Here is a 20554-nt window from a genome sequence, read left to right as displayed (position 1 = left end):
CAGTCCAACGCTGGCATCTCCACATCTACCTCCGACAGTGCAGCACTCCCTCAGTACTGGCACCGGGGGGAGTGTCGGCCTGGATTATGGAGCTCAAATCTCAGGAGGTGGGTAGGGAGAGGCTCGAGCCTAGCACAGGCCAGCCCAGCGAGAGCGCTGTCCTGTGTCACAGTGAGAACCTGACTTGATGCTGATGTGATTGTGCAGGACAAGAAAAATCTCAGCAATATTCTCCAAGCTGTGTTCCATCTCCCACAGGGTCAGACAGCTGAGATGTAAGCAACACGTACACCTGGCGACTCCCTATGTACCCAGGTGGAAAGCTTGTTTTTGAATTGGTTTTGACACTTGTACACCTAATGGGTGCACTTGCGAAGGAGCACCACATGGCTGAGGGGGGGGGGGGGGGCGGGGGGGAGTGATTCTCCCCTGTGAGCTGGGGTGCAATGTTTACCCCTTAGCAAATCGCACGAGAAAAAAAACAGATGACTCGGCTCGTTATCACATTGCTGTGTGTGGGATCTTGCTGTGCACAAATTGGTGGCCCCGTTACTGACATTACACCAGTGAACATGCTTCGGAAAAGTCTGTCGTCGCCTGTGAAGGGTTTGGGGCTGCCCTTCTTCACCAGAGTGGGTGGTGTACACTGAAACACAAGCCCTCATTCACTAACCGTCTAACTGGTTGAACCGGTGGAGCTGGAGATGTGGGAAGCCTTGAGGCGAGGGTGGACAGGGGTGTGAATGAATGGGAAAGGCGGGGCCCGGGAGCAACGATCTACAAATCGATAGGGTTGGTGTTTGGCACCTGGAAGCCAGCCAGCAGTTCGGGGCCAGGAGTGTTCACACAGGGAGAGAGCTGACAGGCACACAGGCCTAACGCAGAGCAACACTCCCACACACACATCCCCCCCACACCCAGAGAACTACACACAGGCCTAACGCAGAGCAACACTCCCACACACACATCCCCCCCACACCCAGAGAACTACACGCAGGCCTAACGCAGAGCAACACTCCCACACACGCATCCCCCCACACCCAGAGAACTACACACAGGCCTAACGCAGAGCAACACTCCCACACACGCATCCCCCCCACACCCAGAGAACTACACACAGGCCTAACGCAGAGCAACACTCCCACACACGCATCCCCCCCACACCCAGAGAACTGCACGCAGGCCTAACACAGAGCAACACCCCCACACACGCATCCCCCCACACCCAGAGAACTACACACAGGCCTAACGCAGAGCAACACTCCCACACACACATCCCCCCACACCCAGAGAACTACACACAGGCCTAACGCAGAGCAACACTCCCACACACACATCCCCCCACACCCAGAGAACTACACACAGGCCTAACGCAGAGCAACACTCCCACAGACACATCCCCCCACACCCAGAGAACTACACACAGGCCTAACGCAGAGCAACACTCCCACACACACATCCCCCCACACCCAGAGAACTACACACAGGCCTAACGCAGAGCAACACTCCCACACACGCATCCCCCCACACCCAGAGAACTACACACAGGCCTAACGCAGAGCAACACTCCCACACACGCATCCCCCCACACCCAGAGAACTACACACAGGCCTAACGCAGAGCAACACTCCCACACACGCATCCCCCCACACCCAGAGAACTACACACAACACTCTCACAAAGAACGCCCCCCCCCCCACCCAGAGAACTGTGCGAGAGTTGGACATTCCCCCAAAGACCCCTACCCAGAGAACTGCACACGAGTGGGACAACACTCCCACAAACACTTCCCACCCCACCCTCAATTCCCAGCAATCAAGGCGAAAGACCGAAGGCAACTCAGCAATCATCCTTCACATGATGGATTCACTGCCAAAGTCCAATATTTAACCAGTAATCTCTATCTTACTCTTTATAGCTCTCCCTCCTCCAGCCTCTACAATTCTCATCCTCCTGTTCAAATCCCTCCCTCGCTCCCTCCCTCCCTATCTCCATAACCTCCTCCAGTCCCTACAATTCTCATCCTCCTGTTCAAATCCCTCCCTCGCTCCCTCCCTCCCGATCTCCGTAACCTCCTCCAGTCCCTACAATCCTCATCCTCCTGTTCAAATCCCTCCCTCGCTCCCTCCCTCCCTATCTCTGTAACCTCCTCCAGCCCCTACAATTCTCATCCTCCTGTTCAAATCCCTCCCTCGCTCCCTCCCTATCTCCGTAACCTCCTTCAGTCCCTACAATTCTCATCCTCCTGTTCAAATCCCTCCCTTGCTCCCTCCCTCCCTATCTCCGTAACCTCCTCCAGTCCCTACAATCCTCATCCTCCTGTTCAAATCCCTCCCTCGCTCCCTCCCTCCCTATCTCCATAACCTACTCCAGTCCCTACAATTTCTCATCCTCCTGTTCAAATCCCTCCCTTGCTCCCTCCCTATCTCCATAACCTCCTCCAGTCCCTACAATTCTCATCCTCCTGTTCAAATCCCTCCCTCCCTCCCTATCTCCGTAACCTCCTCCAGTCCCTACAATTCTCATCCTCCTGTTCAAATCCCTCCCTCACCCCCTCCCTCCCTATCTCTGTAACCTCCTACAACCCTGCAAGATCTCTGCTTTCCTCCAATTCCGACCTCTCGAGCATCCCCCTGATTCCCATCGCTCTGCCATTTTGAACAGAAAAGAAATTAAGGGTTATGGTGAGCGGGCGGTTAAGTGGAGCTGAGTCCATGAAAAGATCAGCCATGATCTTATTGAATGGCGGAGCAGGCTCGAGGGGCCAGATGGCCTACTCCTGCTCCCAGTTCTTATGTTCTTATGTACCTTCAGCTGCCTGGGTGGGATGCCGTAAGCTCTGCAATTCCCTTCCTAAACCTTTCCACCTCTCCCTTTCTCTCTCTCTCTGTCTGTCTCTCTCCTCCTTTAAGACACTCCTTAAAAACCTCCCTCTTTGACCAAGCTTTCAGTCTCCTGTGGGCTTGGGGTCAATATTCTCTCCGACAACTTTTCCTCTGAAAGTGAAAGGCGCTGGTGTAGACATCGCAAACAGCCAGTTGGACAGGTTTGTACATTCAAACCCATGGATAGTTCTGATAGAATTCACAGCCCTAGGTGGGTGGATGCCGTTAAGTCACACCAGGTCAGGAGAACGAACAAATTGAAAGGAGTGTCACAACATTGCTCCAGTCCCCACCCTTCTCCCGCACAAAGGGTGACCCAAGCACAGGGAATGGTGCATTCCACATCTCTGAGGTCACAGCACATTCCATTCCGGCACCTTTACAGAGCCCCGGGTGCAATCTCAGCCAATCACACTGATACATCTAGAGCTAAGCGCCCAGAGTGTTGGCAATGAGAAGGCAGCTAAACGTAGCATAGACGCCATTTTCATAGAAATCATAGAAACCCTACAGCGCAGAAAGAGGCCATTCGGCCCATCGGGTCTGCACCGACCACAATCCCACCCAGGCCCTGCCCCCATATCCCTACATATTTTACCCACTAATCCCTCTAACCTACGCATCTCAGGACACTAAGGGGCAATTTTAGCATGGCCAATCAACCTAACCCGCACATCTTTGGACTGTGGGAGGAAACCGGAGCACCCGGAGGAAACCCACGCAGACACGAGGAGGATGTGCAAACTCCACACAGACAGTGACCCAAGCCGGGAATCGAACCCAGGTCCCTGGAGCTGTGAAGCAGCAGTGCTAACCACTGTGCTACCATGCCTCAGTCCTGATCTGTAAACGAATGAACCAATAAATCATCCTCCCTGCCCCATCTCCCTGTAAAATTTGCCCCTTCAAGTTCTGCTCTCCGTACCCGTTGGTTAGACAACACTGGGAGCACCGTGTACAGTTCCAGTCTCCGTATCCCTCGGTTAGACCACACTGGGAGCTCCGTACACAATTCCAGTCTCAGTATCCCTCGGTTAGATCACACTGGGAGCACCATGCACAGTTCCGGTGTCCGTATCCCTCAGTTAAACCACACTGAGAGCACCACGCACAGTTCCGGTGTCCGCATCCCTCAGTTAAACCACACTGGGAGCACCACACACAGTTCTGGTCTCCGCATCCCTCAGTTAAACCACATTCAGAGCACCATACAAAGTTCCGGTCTCTGTATCCCTCGATTAGATCACACTCGGAGCACCATGCACAGTTCTGGTCTCCATAATCCCTCGGTTAGACCACACACAGAGCACCGTGCACAGTTCTGGTCTCCGTATCCCTCAGTTAGATCACACTGGGAGCACCACATAGTTCAAGTCTCCGTATCCCTCAGTTAGATCACCTTTGGAGCACTGGGGACCGGAAGAGGCCATTCTGCCTCTTGCTAACTGTGCGGCCCTGTGAATGAGTGATCCACACAATCCCCCTCCCCAAATGTTTCCCCATCGAGTATTTCTCCAGTTGCCCCTTTGGAAAGTTCCTGTTGAATCTGCTTCCGCCGCCCTTTCAGGCAGCGCCTTCCAGATCACAACAACTCGCTGCGTTCAAAATAAACATTCCCTCACCTCACCCCCCCCCTCACCCCCTCTGGTTCTTTTCCCAATCGCCTTCAATCTGTGTCCCCCTCTGGTCCCCGATCCGCCTGTCACTGGGAACAATTTCTCTTTATCGACCCCCGTCACAATCGATTGTCGTAAAAACCCATCTGGTTCACTAATGGCACCGTCCTTACCCTGCCTGGCCTACATGTGACTCTAGACCCTGACACTCAGCGATGTGGTCGACATCCCTCTGAAATGCCCCCAGCAGGACACTCAGTTGAAGGGGCAACTGGGGATGGGCAACAATTGCCAGTGACGCCCACATCCCAGGAAAGAATAAGTTCAGAAAAGTTACAGCTATTTATACATAGGGACTGGCCTTCTGCAACCAAGAGGGATACGATCCGGCATCGGACTCAATCAAACAAAATCCCAGGAGATAATAGTTCTTCGGGGCATTCTCCTTGGCAACGCCTCAGCCAATCAGAGCGAGGGTGCCAACAAAGTGGGACATTGCTCTCAGAGATAAGCTGCTCCCTCTGAAATTTGGGATTCTTGTTTCCGTCTCCAAGAGGTGCGACAGCAATTTTGTTGTTTTACAGACATTTTACCAGGTGTTTCTCTTTATCAACGAAACTTTATATTGCCGAATATAATAAAGAAATAAAAGTGAATGATTGTCAGCGATGGCCGGCCTGAATATCAGCAGAGTTCATCAGTCATACAGAATTAGAGTTAATGAATAATCTCGTCCTCATCCTGCCTGGTCACGGAAAAACAGAGGAGATGACAATCTTCTGGCATTAAGGAAGAGCCAACACAAATGGCGGCCAACCCCTTTGGAGGATAGAGAGGATTCACATCACATTTAACAGGGCCGAGAGGGGCCATTCAGACCGGCATCTCCGTGTCGATGCTCCCGTTCCCCATGACACTCCACCCGCCACACCTACTCTTCATTTCACCCTCCTCGCGATATCCTTCAATTCCTTTCCCCCTCGTATGTTTACCCAGAGTTATGTCAACACCCGACACACTGATACCCGCCCCTCAGGCCACTCCCTGTGGGAGCGAGAGCCACATTCTCCCCGCTCTCTGGGTAAATAACTTTCTCCTAGATTCCCGCCCCCTTGCTTGGATATATTTGTGACTGTCTCGTATCAATGTTTCCCCCCGCTGACTGGAGGCAGCAGGGGGATGGGGGAGGTGGGGGAGGCAGTTCGAAGGTTCCCCACTGAGCTTACCTTGCAGCATGCTGCGATAGGCTGTCTCCGAGATGGCGTAGATGTGGGGGGGGACCTCGTGCCGTTTCTTGCCTCTGTACATTTCCACAATCTGCTCGGTGTAGATGGGGAGGTTTTTGTACGGATTGATGACCACACAAAACAACCCCGAATACGTCTGTGAGGAAGAGAACGAGGCAGTCAGAAACAGGGAAACAACAATGATAGGTCAGCTCCCACATGCACACAGACAAAACTCTGAGCCAGTGTGTCCACATTCACACACCACTCTCTTCATCTCACATCCCCAAAGTCTCCATATCCTTCTCTTCCTTTCACTCTTATGTATTTACCCAGATTTTGCACAATTGTGCACTGTGCTCCCAGTGTGGTCTAACCACTGGATATGGAGATTGGAACTATGCACGCTGCTCCCAGTGTGGTCTAACCAAGGGATACGGAGACCAGAACTGTGCACGGTGCTCCCAGTGTGGTCTAACCAAGGGATATGGAGACCAGAACTGTGCACGGTGCTCCCAGTGTGGTCTAATCGAGGGATACGGAGACTGGAACTGTGCACGGTGCTCCCAGTGTGGTCTAATCGAGGGATACGGAGACCGGAACTGTGCATGGTGCTCCCAGTGTGGTCTAACCAAGGGATACGGAGACCAGAACTGTGCATGGTGCTCCCAGTGTGGTCTAACCAAGGGATACGGAGACCAGAACTGTGCACGGTGCTCCCAGTGTGGTCTAACCAAGGGATACGGAGACCGGAACTGTGCATGGTGCTCCCAGTGTGGTCTAACCAAGGGATACGGAGACCAGAACTGTGCATGGTGCTCCCAGTGTGGTCTAACCGAGGGATAGAGACTGGAACTGTGCACGGTGCACCCAGTGTGGTCTAACCAGGGATATGGAGACTGTAACTGCCCGGACACTGGAAGTGGGGGGCGGGGGGAAGGAAGAGGAGGAAAGAGAGGCCTCCACTGCACTTGTGGAGTGGAGGCCCAAGTGGAGCCCAATGCTGAGAACAAAACACCCTGCCCCCTCACCCCCTCACAGCAACAAAACATTGGCTGTGGAATACATTGTGGGACAATGCCAACTTCTCCATTTCGGCAGGAAGAGTAGCTACCAGTGCAGAGGGATCTGGGTGTCCCGGCGCATAAATCACAAAAAACCTGCAGGCAACTACAGCAAGTGGTTAGGAAGGTAAATGGTCTTTATTGCAAAGGGGGATGGAGTATAAAAGTTGGGGAAACCTCGCTACAACTGTACGGGGCATTTGGTGTTTCCGCAGCTGGAGTACTGCGCAGAGTTTTGGTCTCCTTACTGAGGGAGGGATAGACTCGCATTGGAGGCAGTTCGCAGAAGGTTCACTGGCCCGATTCCTGGGGTGAAGGGGATTGTCTAGCGGGGAAAGGTTTGAGCAAATTGGGGCCTGTAATCCATTGGGAGTTTAGAAGAACGAGAGGGGATCTTATTGAAACATAACAGATCCTAAGGGCGGGGGGGAGGGGGGCTTGACAGGGGGGATGCTGAGAGGATGTTCCCCCCCACTTGGGGAGGGAATCTAGGATGGGGTGGGGGGCGCGTGGCAGAGTTTCAGAATAAGGGAGTGTCCCACTGAAGACAGAGAGGAGGAGGAGGAATTTCTTCCTGGGGGTGGGGTAACAGAAACAGTCGGCCATTTGGCCATAGAACCAGAGAAAATTATAGCTCAGAAACAGGCCTTTTGGCCCTTCTTGTCTGTGGCCGAACCATTTTTTGCCTAGTCCCACTGACCTGCACTTGGACCATATCCCTCCACACCCCTCTCATCCATGAACCCGTCCAAGTTTTTCTTACACTTTATCCGATAGCTCATTCCACACTCCCACCACTCTCTGCGTGAAGAAGCCCCCCCTAATATTCCCTTTAAACTTTTCTCCTTTCACCCTTAACCCATGCCCTCTGGTTTTTTTCTCCCCTAGCCTCAGCGGAAAAAGCCTGCTTGCATTCACCCTATCTATACCCATCAAAATCTTATACACCTCTATCAAATCTCCCCTCAATCTTCTACGCTCCAGGGAATAAAGTCCCAACCTATTCAATCTCTCTCTGTAACTCAGCTTCTCAAGTCCCGGCAACATCCTTGTGAACCTTCTCTGCACTCTTTCAACCTTATTTACATCCTTCCTGTAACTAGGTGACCAAAACTGTACACAATACTCCAAATTCGGCCTCACCAATGCCTTATATAACCTTGATGTGGAGATGCCGGCGTTGGACTGGGGTAAGCACAGTAAGAAGTCTCACAACACCAGGTTAAAGTCCAACAGGTTTATTTGGTAGCAAATACCATAAGCTTTCGGAGCACAGCTCCTTCGTCAGATGGGGTGGATATCTGTTCTCTGGGGGGGGGGGAAGGGAAGGGTAAAACTAAGGGAAGTATAACAGTCAATGGAAAACAAAGCAGCAGATATCCACTCCATCTGACGAAGGAGCTGTGCTCCGAAAGCTTATGGTATTTGCTACCAAATAAACCTGTTGGACTTTAACCTGGTGTTGTGAGACTTATTACTGTTATATAACCTTACCATAACACTCCAACTTTTATACTCGATACTCTGATTTATAAAGGCCAATGTACCAAAGGCACTCTTTATGACCCTATCCACCTGTGATGTCACTTTTAGGGAATTCTGTACCTGTATTCCCAGATCCCTCTGTTCAACTTAGGCCCTTCAAACCTGCTCCACCATTCATTTTGATCATGGCTAATCATCAAATTCAATATCCACTTCCCTTCCACATCCCTTGATCCCTTTAGCCCCAAGAGCTATATCTAATTTCTTCTTGAAATCACACAACGTTTTGGCCTCAACTACTTTCTGTGGGAGTGAATTCCACACATCCACCAGCCTCTGGGTGAAGAAATTTCTCCTCACCTCAGTTCTAAATGGTTTACCCCTTATCCTCAAACTATGACCCCTAGTTCTGGACTCCCCCACCATCGGGAACATTCTTTCTGAATCTACCCTGTCAGAATTTTACAAGTTTCTATGAATAGGATGGTCGCAAGGACTTTAATTAGCAAGCTGGGGGGGGGAAGGGAAGGGTAAAACTAAGGGAAGTATAACAGTCAATGGAAAACAAAGCAGCAGGTTAGCATGTGGGGAGAAGGTTTCAACTACATCGAAAATCAGGAAAAAAGTTAAAAGGAGAACTCAGGAAGCATTAGGATTCAAAAAGAAAGTACAAAAGCTAGCATAAGGGCACTTTATCTGAATACTCGTAGCATTCGAAACAAGGTAAATGAGTTGACGGCACAAATCATTGCGAACGAGTATGATTTGGTGGCCATTACAGAGACAGGGTTGCAGGATGGTCATGACTGGGAGTTAAATATCCAGCGAAATCAGACTGTTCAGAAGGACAGACAGGAAGGTAAGGGAGGTGGTGTAGCTCTGATATTTAAGGATATCAGGGCAGTAGTGAGAGATGATATAGGTTTGATGGGAAAAAAGTTGAATCCATTTGGGTGGAAATTAGAAATAGTAAGGGAATAAAGTCACTGATAGGTGTAGTCTATAGGCCACCAAATAATATCACAGTGGGGCGAGAAATAAACAAAGAAATAACTGATGCATGTAAAAATGGTACGGCAATTATCATGGAGGATTTTAATCTACACATCAATAGGTCAAACCAGTCAAGGCAGCTTTGAGGAGGAGTTCATAGAATGTATCTGCGATAGTTTCCTTGAACAGTATGTAATGGAACCTATGAGGGAGCAAGCTATCCTAGATCTATTCCTGTGTCATGAGACAGGAATAATTAATGATCTTGCAGTTAGGGATCCTCTCGGAAGCGATCACAGTATGGTTGAACTTAAAATACAGATGGAGCGTGAGAAGGTAAAATCCAATACCAGTGTCTTGTGCTTAAACAAAGGAGACTACAATGGGATGAGGGAGGAGTTGGCTCAGGTAGACTGGGAGCAAAAACTTTAGGGTGGGACCATTGAGGAACAGTGGAGGACTTCCAAAACGATTTTTCACAGTGCTCAGCAAAAGTATATACCAGTGATAAGGAAGGACTGTAGAAAAATAGGTAATCAGTCATGGATATCTAAGGGAATAAAGGAGGGTATCAAATTGAAAGAAAATGCAAACAAAGTGGCAAAGATTAGTGGGAAACTAGAGGATTAGGAAATCTTTAAAGGTCAACAGAAAGCCACGAAAAAGCTATAAAGAAAAGTAAGATGGATTTTGAGAGTAAACTAGCTCAGAATATAAAAACAGATCGCAAAAGTTTCTACAAATATATAAAACAAAAAAGAGTGGCGGAAGTAAACACTGGTCCTTTAGAGGATGAGAAGGGGGATGTAATAACTGGAAATGAGAAAATGGCTGAGGCATTGAACAGATATTTTGTGTCGGTCTTCACAGTGGAAGACACAAATAACATGCCAAAAATTGATGCCAGGAAGGCTGTGGCAGGTGAGGACCGAGCAACTATCATTATCACTAAAGAGGTAGTGTTGGGCAAGCTAATGGGGCTAAAGGTAGACAAGTCTCCTGATCCTGATGGAATGCATCCCAGGTACTAAAAGAGATGGCAGGGGAAATAGCAAATGCACTAGTGGTAATTTACCAAAATTCGTTAGATTCTGGGTGGTTCCCGCAGATTGGAAAACAGCAAATGTGATGCAACTGTTTAAAAAAGGAGGTAGATAAAAGGCGGGTAACTATAGGCCAGTGAGCTTAACTTCTCTACTGGGGAAAATGCTTGAATCTATCATCAAGGAAGAAATAGCGAGACATCTGGATATAAATTGTCCCATTGGTAAGACGCAGCATGGGTTCATGAAGGCAGGTCATGTTTGACTAATTTGGTAGAATTCTTTGAGGACACTACGTGCTCAGTGGACAATGGGGAACCTGTGGATGTGGTGTATCTGGATTTCCAGAAGGCATTTGACAAAGTGCCGCACCAAAGGCTGCTGCATAAGATAAAGGTGCACGGTGTTACAGGTCATGTATTAGCATGGATAGAGGATTGGTTAACTAACAGAAAGCAAAGAGTGGGGGTAAATGGGTTGTTTTTCTGGTTGGCGATCAGTGACTAGTGGTGTGCCTCAGGGATCAGTGTTGGGACCACAATTGTTTACAATTTACACAGATGATTTGGAGTTGGGGACCAAGTGTAGTGTGTCAAAATTCGCAGATGACACTAAGATGAGTGGCAGAACAAAGTGTGCAGAAGACACAAAGTCTGCGAAGGGATATAGATAGTCTAAGTGAGTGGGCGAGGGTCTGGAAGATGGAGTACAATGTTGGTAAATGTGAGGTCATCCATTTTGGTAGGAATAACAGCAAAATTGACTTTTATTTAAATGGTAAAAAATTGCAGCATTCTGCTGTGCAGAGGGACCTGGGTGTCCTTGTGCAGGAATCACAAGGAGTTGGTTTGCAGGTGCAACAGGTAATTAAGAAGGCAAATGGAATTTTGTCCTTCATTGCTAGAGGGATGGAGTTTAAAAACAGCGAGGTTATGTTGCAGCTGTATAAGGTGCTGGTGAGGCCACACCTGGAGTACTGTGTACAGTTTTGGTCTCCTTACTTGAGAAAGGATATACTGGCACTGGAGGGGGTGCAGAGGAGATTCACTAGGTTGATTCCGGAGATGAGAGGGTTGGCTTATGAGGAGAGACTGAGTAGACTGGGACCACACTCATTGGAATTCAGAAGAATGAGGGGAGATCTTATAGAAACATATAAGATTACGAAGGGAATAGATAAGATAGAAGCAGGGAAGTTGTTTCCATTGGCAGGTGAAACTAGAACGAGGGGGCATGGCCTCAAAATAAGGGGGGGGGCAGATTTAGGACTGAGTTGAGGAGGAACTTCTGCACCCAAAGGGTTGTGAATCTGTGGAATTCATAGAAATCATAGAAACCCTACAGTGCAGAAGGAGGCCATTCTGCCCATCGTGTCTGCACCAACCACAATCCCACCCAGGCCTACCCCCACATATTTACCCGCTAATCCCTCTAACCTCCGCATCTCAGAACTCTAAGGGGCAATTTTTTTTTAACCTTGGCCAATCAACCTAACCCGCACATCTTTGGACTGTGGGAGGAAACCGGAGCACCCGGAGGAAACCCACGCAGACACGTGGATGTGCAAACTCCACACAGACAGTGACCCAAGCCGGGAATCTAACCCAGGTCCCTGGAGCTGTGAAGCAGCAGTGCTAACCACTGTGCCACCGTGCCGCCCATTCCATTGAAGCAGTTGAGGTTACCTCCTTGAATGTTTTTAAGTTAAGGATACATTTTTGAACAGTGAAGGAATTAAGGGTTATGGTGAGCGGGTGGGTAAGTGGAGCTGAGTCCACAAAAAGATCAGCCATGATAGAAACATAGAAAACTACAGCACAAAACAGGCCCTTCGGCCCCACAAGTTGTGCCGAACCTATCCCTACCTTTTAGGCCTACCAATCACCCTCCATCCTATTAAGTCCCATGTACTCATCCAGGAGTCTCTTAAAAGACCCTATTGAGTTTGCCTCCACCACCACTGACGGCAGCCGATTCCACTCGCCCACCACCCTCTGTGTGAAAAACTTCCCCCTAACATGGGCGGCACGGTAGCACAGTGGTTAGCACTGCTGTTTCACAGCTCCAGGGTCCCGGGTTCGATTCCCGGCTTGGGTCACTGTCTGTGTGGAGTTTGCACATTCTCCTCGTGTCTGCGTGGGTTTCCTCCGGGTGCTCCGGTTTCCTCCCACAGTCCAAAGATGTGCGGGTTAGGTTGATTGGCCAGGTTAAAAATTGCCCCTTAGAGTCTTGGGATGCGTAGGTTAGAGGGATTAGTGGGTAAATATGTGGGGGTAGGGCCTGGGTGAGATTGTGGTCGGTGCAGACTCGATGGGCTGAATGGCCTCCTTCTGCACTGTAGGGTTTCTATGATTCTATGATTTCTCCTGTACCTACCCCCCAGCACCTTAAACCTGTGTCCTCTCGTAGCAGCCATTTCCACCCTGGGAAAAAGCCTCTGAGAGTCCACCCGATCTATGCCTCTCAACATCTTATATACCTCTATTAGATCTCCTCTCATCCTACGTCTCTCCAAGGAGAAAAGACCGAGCTCCCTCAGCCTATCCTCATAAGGCATGCCACTCAATCCAGGCAACATCCTTGTAAATCTTATTGAATGGTGGAGCAGGCTCGAGGGGCCAGATGGCCTACTGTTGCTCCTTGTTCTTATGTTCTAGATCCCCTCTCGCTCTTCTAAACTCCAGTCAATATAATCCTAACCGACTTAGTCTCTCCTCATATGACAGACCTGCCATCCCAGGAATCAGTCTGGTAAACCTTCGCTGTACTCCCTCTATAGCAAGTACATCCTTCCTCAGATAAGGACACCCAAAACTACACACAATATTCCAGGTGTGGCCTCACCAACGCCCTGTACAATTGCAGCAAAACATCCCTATTCCTAACTCAAATCCCCTCGCTATGAAGGCCAACATCCATTTGCCTTCTTTACTGCTTGCTGTACCTGTACGCTTACTTTCAGCGACTGATGCACGATGACACCAAGTTCTCGCTGAGTATCCACCTCTCAATTTATACCCATTCAACGCTACTGGAATTCCAATAGATTCATCAAGCATGATTTCCCCTTTGTAAATCCATGCTGACTTTGTCTGATTATACCACTGCTTTCCAAATGCTGAGCTATCTAAGCCTTGATGATGGACTCTGGCAACTTCCCCAGTACTGACATTAGGCTCACTGGTCTATATTTCCTTGTTGCTCTCTACCTCCCTTTTTGAATAGAGGGCTTACATTAGCTACTCTCCAATCTGTAGGAACCAGTCCAGGGTTCAAAGAATTGTGGAAAATAACCACCATTGGATGTATTAACTGCAAGGCTACTTCCTTAAATACTCCGGGATGAAGCTTATCAGGACCTGGAGATTTATCCACCTTCAATCCCAATTTCCCCAAAACCATTTCTTTACGAATACTAATTTCCTTCAGCTCCTCACTAAAACTTGTTGCTTTCAGAACTTTTGGTAATTAGGAAATTTGGCATGTCTACTATGAATCTCACCCCAATTTTTGCAGGTGCACCACAGAAAGCATTCTTTCTGGTTGTATCACAGTTTGATATGGCTCCTGCTCTGCCCAAGACCGCAAGAAACTACAAAGGGTTGTGAATGAAGCCCAGTCCATCACTCAAACCAGCCTCCCACCCATCTACACTTCCTGCTGCCTCGGCAAAGCAGCTGGCATAATTAAGGACCCCACGCATCCCTGACATGCACTCTTCCATCTTCTTTCGTAGGGAAAAAGATACAAAAGTCTGAAGTCAAATACGAACCGACTCCTACTGCCATCAAACTTTTGAATGGATCTACCAAATATTAAGCTGATCTTTCTCTACACCTTAGCTGTGTCTGTAACACTATATCCTGCACCAGGTGGCACAGTGGTTAGCACTGCTGCCTCACAGCGCCAGGGACCCGAGTTTGATTCCCAGCTTGGGTCACTGCCTGTGTGGAGACTGCACGTTCTCCCTGTGGGTTTCCTCCGGGTGCTCCAGTTTCCTCCCACAGTCCGAAAGATGTGTTGGTTAGATGCATTGGCCATGCTAAATTCTCCCTCAGTGTACTCGAACAAGCGCCGGAGTGTTGCGACTAGGAGATTTTCACAGTAACTTGATTGCAGTGTTAATGTAAATCTACTTGTGACACTAATAAATAAAACTTTTTTAAAAGCTCTCCTTTCCTTCTCTCCTAGCGCTCTATGAACGCAAGGAACAATACTTTTCACTGTATACCAACACGTGACAATAATAAATCAAATCAAACTTTATTCATGTCTTCCTTGTGACGACAGAAGCAAAGTACAAATTTAGTTCCTCAGCCATTTCTTGGTCCCCTATTATGAATTCTCCCATTTCTGACTGTAAGGGGCCTACATTCATTTTAAGTTTATTTATTGGTGACACAAGTAGGCTTACATTAACACAGCAATGAAATTACTGTAAAAATCCCCCCCAGTCGTCACACTCTGGCGCTTGTTCGGATACACTGAGGGGGAATTTAGCACGGCCAATGCACCCTAACCAGCACATCTTTCAGAATGTGGGAGGGAACCAGAGCACCCGGAGGAAACCCACGCAGACACGGGGAGAATGTACAGACTCCGCACAGACAGTCACCCAAGCCGGGAATTAAACCCATGCTAACCACTGTGCCACCGTGCCGCTTGTCAATCTTTTTCCCTTTACATACCCATAGAAACTTTTACAGTCAGTTTTTATGTTCCCCCGCCAGCTTAGTTTCCTATTCTATTTTCCTCTTCTTAATCAGTCCCTTAATCCTCCTTTGCTGAATTTTAAACTGCTCCCGATCCTCGGGCCTATTGCTTTCTCTCGCCAATCTGTATACTTCTCCCATGAATCTGATACTATCTCTGATTTCCCATGTAATCCATGGTTCAGCCGCAATTCCCTTCCCACTCCTGCCCCAAACAGGAATAAACAAGTTCTGGAGTTCACCTATTTGTTCTTTAATTGCCTGCCCCTGCCTTTCCACTCTAGAAATTCCTCCTCAATTACACTGTGACTAATCTGACTCTCCCTGCCCCAATCTACCTTCCTCGCGTTTCCCGATCCTACGGTTTGTTTTTACAGTGTCCTTATCTGACTCTGGCCCTTGATTTCTCTGCTATCCCTTTTCCCATTCTCTTTGCTGTCTTTTCCCCTTGCTCTTGATTCCCCCTGCCCTGAACCCTTACATGATTTCCCATCCACCACCATTAGTAGGAGTAATAAGGTAGCAGGCTAGAGGGGCTGAATGGCCCACTCCTGCTCCTAAATCTTATTTTCTCAATCTCACCACGTTAATAGAAAGTCCTTGATCTTGTGTAGTGGTTTGGGTAAACAGAGCCTGTACCCACACCTGGGGCACAGCAGAGCTTAATGAAGCAAGGACAGATCCAGGGATGTATCCAACTCAATGGTTGACTGCTGTCCGCCATTGCTACCATGCCCAACCCCCCCCCCCCCCGCCCCCCCCCTCTCCGCCGTCACCATCAGGGCAACAGGGCACCGCGTTTGATTGTCAGGAGTGGTCAACACACAAGGAGCGTCGCTCCGTTCAATCACTCCCAACACACCCCTCTCGAGGCAGCAGCGAACTGTAAAACCAGGCACAGGCCTCGGGAGGGCGAGGGCGGGAGGGCGAGGGCGGGAGGGCGAGGGCGGGAGGGCGAGGGCGGGAGGGCGAGGGCGGGAGGGCGAGGGCGGGAGGGCGAGGGCGGGAGGGCGAGGGCGGGAGGGCGGGAGGGCGAGGGCGGGAGGGCGAGGGCGGGAGGGCGAGGGCGGGAGGGCGAGCACTCCTTATCTTACTCTAGCCTTTGAAATCAATAAAAATCTGGAATTAAGAATCTTCTGATGACCACCTAACCAGCATGTGGGAGGAAACTGGAGCACCCGGAGGAAACCCACGCAGACACGGGGAGAACGTGCAGACTCCGCACAGACAGTGACCCAAGGCCGGGAATTGAACCCGGGTCCCTGGCGCCGTGAGGCTGCAGTGAGAACCACTGTGCCACCAGCAGAGGAGACATTTCAGAGGGTAGTTAAGAGTCAACCACATTACTGCGACCCTGGAGTCACATGTAGGCCAGAACAGGTAAGGACGGCAGATTTCCTTCCCTAAAGGACATTAGTGAATCAGATGGGTTTTTTCTGACAATCGACAATGGTTTCATGGTCATCAGCAGATTCTTAATTCCACATTTCTATTGAATTCAAATTCACCATCTGCTTAGTTTGAGCCTGGGTCCCCAGATCTTGTTCTGGGTCTCTGGATTACGAACCCAATGGAAATACACTGTGCCAATGCCTTCCCACCGTGTGGGGGCCCTGGAGAGTGTACAGCTGCACTCAGTGTCTGGAACTTCTCTTCTCCTCTCTGCCCCTCACTCCCAGCACACATCCCCCAGTTAAATACGACAGGAGTGGTTAAATCACAGGGCAGAGCGCATGAACCAGGCTTGACATTCCTCCAGTGTTTGACCCAGGGATGCTCTAATCAAGCTGTCAAGGATGATTCAAGTATTTCAAAGAGTCCGGGGCGAGGAGAGAGGGGGCAGAACCTTAGATTGAGCCAGGCCATTTGAGGGTTGGGGGGGGGGGGGGGCGGATCTGGAGGCAAATCTGCCCCTCGAGGAAGATTACTATCACCAAATCATAAGGCGCATTTATCGATGGTCATTGTCTGTCTCAGAGGAGCCACTTTTCATCAGAACGGCGAGTGTCGGCCTGGATTGTGGAGCTCAAATCCTAGAGTATATACATCTACCTCCGACAGTGCAGCACTCCCTCAGTACTGGCACCGGGGGGAGTGTCGGCCTGGATTGTGGAGCTCAAATCCTAGAGTATATACGTCTACCCCCGACAGTGCAGCACTCCCTCAGTACTGGTACCGGGGGGAGTGTCGGCCTGGATTGTGGAGCTCAAATCCTAGAGTATATACATCTACCCCCGACAGTGCAGCACTCCCTCAGTACTGGCACCGGGGGGAGTGTCGGCCTGGATTATGGAGCTTAAATCCTAGAGTATATACATCTACCTCCGACAGTGCAGCACTCTCTCAGTACTGGTACCGGGGTGGGGAGTGGGGGGGGCTGAATTGTACAGCAGGATTTTATGTTCTGGCATTATTCCTTATCATTTACAAACAAGGATTGGAGCCATGTCGTCACCGTGCCCTCCAGCTCACCCCACCCAGCAGGCACACCTAACTGCTGTCAGCTCTGAGTTCAGAGATCATGTCAGACTAACAACACAATGCCACACATCCCTATCCCCGTAAACAGGAGCAGTGCCACACAGCAGCCACTCCCTGACTGTGAACAAACCTCCACTGGAGAGTCACGCAGTCACGACACTCACATCTCCACACCTCAATGTAATTAAACCTCATTAAGAACATTCACAGCAACACTATTCATGTAAATTGAGTTTGTGTCTTTACCCCAGTACCTCTAAAGTCTCTCTAAAGAGAGAGGGAGAGAGAGAGGGAGAGAGAGAGAGAGGGAGAGAGAGAGAGAGGGAGAGAGAGAGAGAGAGAGAGGGAGAGAGAGAGAGAGGGAGAGAGAGAGAGAGGGAGAGAGAGAGAGAGGGAGAGAGAGAGAGGGAGAGAGAGAGGGAGAGAGAGAGAGAGGGAGAGAGAGAGAAGAGAGAGAGAGGGAGCGAGAGAGGGAGCGAGAGAGGGAGCGAGAGAGGGAGCGAGAGAGGGAGCGAGAGAGGGAGCGAGAGAGGGAGCGAGAGAGGGAGCGAGAGAGGGAGCGAGAGAGGGAGCGAGAGAGGGAGCGAGAGAGGGAGCGAGAGAGGGAGCGAGAGAGGGAGCGAGAGAGGGAGCGAGAGAGGGAGCGAGAGAGGGAGAGAGAGAGGGAGGGAGAGAGGGAGGGAGAGAGGGAGGGAGAGAGGGAGGGAGAGAGGGAGGGAGGGAGGGAGGGAGAGAGAGAGGGAGAGAGAGAGGGAGAGTGAGGGAGAGTGAGGGAGAGTGAGGGAGAGTGAGGGAGAGTGAGGGAGAGTGAGGGAGTGTCAAAGACGAACCAAGAGGGGGAATGAGGGAGAGGAAAGGAGCGCACGAGTGAGGGATGAATTTGAACAGGAGGATGAGAATTGTAGGGTCTGCAGGAGGTTACAGAGATAGGGAGGGAGGGAGCGAGGGAGGGATTTGAACAGGAGGATGAGGATTGTAGGGGCTGGAGAAGGTTACAGAGATAGGGAGGGAGGGGGCGAGGGAGGGATTTGAACAGGAGTATGAGGATTGTAGGGTCTGGAGGAGGTTACAGTGATAGGGAGGGAGCGAGGGAGGGATTTGAACAGGAGGATGAGAATTGTAGGCGCTGGAGGAGGTTACAGAGATAGGGAGGGAGTGAGGGAGGGATTTGAACAGGAGGATGAGAATTGTAGGGTCTGGAGGAGGTTACAGAGATAGGGAGGGAGTGAGGGAGGGATTTGAACAGGAGGATGAGAATTGTAGGGTCTGGAGGAGGTTACAGAGATAGGGAGGGAGGGAGCGAGGGAGGGATTTGTACAGGAGGATGAGGATTGTAGGGTCTGCAGGAGGTTACAGAGATAGGGAGGGAGGGAGCGAGGGAGGCGGCGAGGGAGGGATTTGAACAGGAGGATGAGGATTGTAGGGTCTGGAGGAGGTTACAGAGATAGGGAGGGCGGGAGCGAAGGAGGGATTTGAACAGGAGGATGAGAATTGTAGGGGCTGGAGGAGGTTACAGAGATAGGGAGGGAGGGAGCGAGGGAGGGATTTGAACAGGAGGATGAGGATTGTAGGGGCTAGAGGAGGTTACAGAGATAGGGAGGGAGGGGGCGAGGGAGGGATTTGAACAGGAGAATGAGAATTGTAGGGGCTGGAGGAGGTTACAGAGATAGGGGGCGAGGGAGGGATTTGAACAGGAGGATGACGATTGTAGGGTCTGGAGGAGGTTACAGAGATAGGGAGGGAGGGGGCGAGGGAGGGATTTGAACAGGAGAATGAGAATTGTAGGGGCTGGAGGAGGTTACAGAGATAGGGAGCGAGGGAGGGATTTGAACAGGAGGACGAGGATTGTAGGGGCTGGAGGAGGTTACAGAGATAGGGTGCGAGGGAGGGATTTGAACAGGAGGATGAGGATTGTAGGGTCTGGAGGAGGTTACAGAGATAGGGAGGGAGGGAGGGAGTGAGGGAGGGATTTGAACAGGAGGATGTGGATTGTAGGGTCTGGAGGAGGTTAGAGATAGGGAGGGAGGGGGCGAGGGAGGGATTTGAACAGGAGGATGTGGATTGTAGGGTCTGGAGGAGGTTAGAGATAGGGAGGGAGGGAGCGAGGGAGGGATTTGAACAGGAGGATGGGAATCGTAGGGTCTGGAGGAGGTTACAGAGATAGGGAGGTATATCATGTATTTTATGGCTGGTCTGAAGGATGAGTTCAGACGCGACGAGCTGCCAAGCTTCAGAAGGCTGTCCCACACCGAGGGACATGCAGGACCACAGACAGCACTCTGACAGACACTCACGTAGATGAGGCCCGAATAGTAGCGATCCTTCAGGTTGTGGAGTACCGACGCCTCGTTCAGGCAGGTCAGCTCCGCCATGTCCTCCACCTTGGCGAACTTGGGCGGGTTCATCCGCTGCACATCGGCCTTGGCCACGGTCACCCGCCGCCCGCTCTCTGCCAGCTCGACCACCACCTCGTCAGCCCGCTCCTCTACCACGGCTGCTGCCTCAAAGCCATGCCGCTCTGAGGGCACCCACACCAGGCGGCGGGCCGTCCAGTCGGCCTGGGTGGCAGGGTTGCCCGTGTAACCATGGTCAGCAAAAAGGTAGCGCTCTGCGTCATCGTGGGAGGCCTGGCGTGCCATCGCTCCGTCCAGCCGGTGTCCCGTCTACCTGCAGGGGGGCGTGAGAAAGGGGACAATTAGCATCGCCACAAATACCAGAGTTACACAGCGGCAGACCCCTCCCCACCAGCACTGTACCCCAGTGTTATACAGTGACAGAGCCGTCCCCACCAGTACTGTACCCCAGTGTTATACAGCGACAGACCCGTCCCCACCAGCACTGTACCCCAGTGTTATAGTGACAGACCCCTCCTCACCAGTACTGTACCCAGTGTTATACAGCGACTGACCCGTCCCCACCAGTACTGTACCCCAGTGTTATACAGCGACTGACCCGTCCCCACCAGTACTGTACCCCAGTGTTATACAGTGACAGAGCCGTCCCCACCAGTACTGTACCCCAGTGTTATACAGCGACAGAACCGTCCCCA

The 20554-nt window shown here is 50.7% G+C and overlaps 1 protein-coding gene across 1 annotated transcript in view; it reads right to left on the bottom strand.

Moving 5' to 3' along the window:
- Window positions 1–20554, bottom strand: part of LOC144487738 (myosin-10-like) — a 67187-nt gene that overhangs the window by 9831 nt on the left and 36802 nt on the right. The window contains exons 2-3 of the mRNA XM_078205810.1: window positions 19800–20172; window positions 5728–5884 (exon numbers count right to left, since the gene is read on the bottom strand). Coding sequence (XP_078061936.1) covers window positions 5728–5884; window positions 19800–20144 — 502 coding nt within the window. The 5' untranslated portion in view covers window positions 20145–20172. The remainder of the gene's footprint in view (window positions 1–5727; window positions 5885–19799; window positions 20173–20554) is intronic.

This window comes from Mustelus asterias, unplaced genomic scaffold (assembly GCF_964213995.1).
Source record: "Mustelus asterias unplaced genomic scaffold, sMusAst1.hap1.1 HAP1_SCAFFOLD_1011, whole genome shotgun sequence".
Classification (NCBI taxonomy): Eukaryota; Metazoa; Chordata; class Chondrichthyes; order Carcharhiniformes; family Triakidae; genus Mustelus; species Mustelus asterias.
Note: the sequence above shows the minus strand (reverse complement) of the source record. Positions and strands in the feature narration are given on the sequence as shown.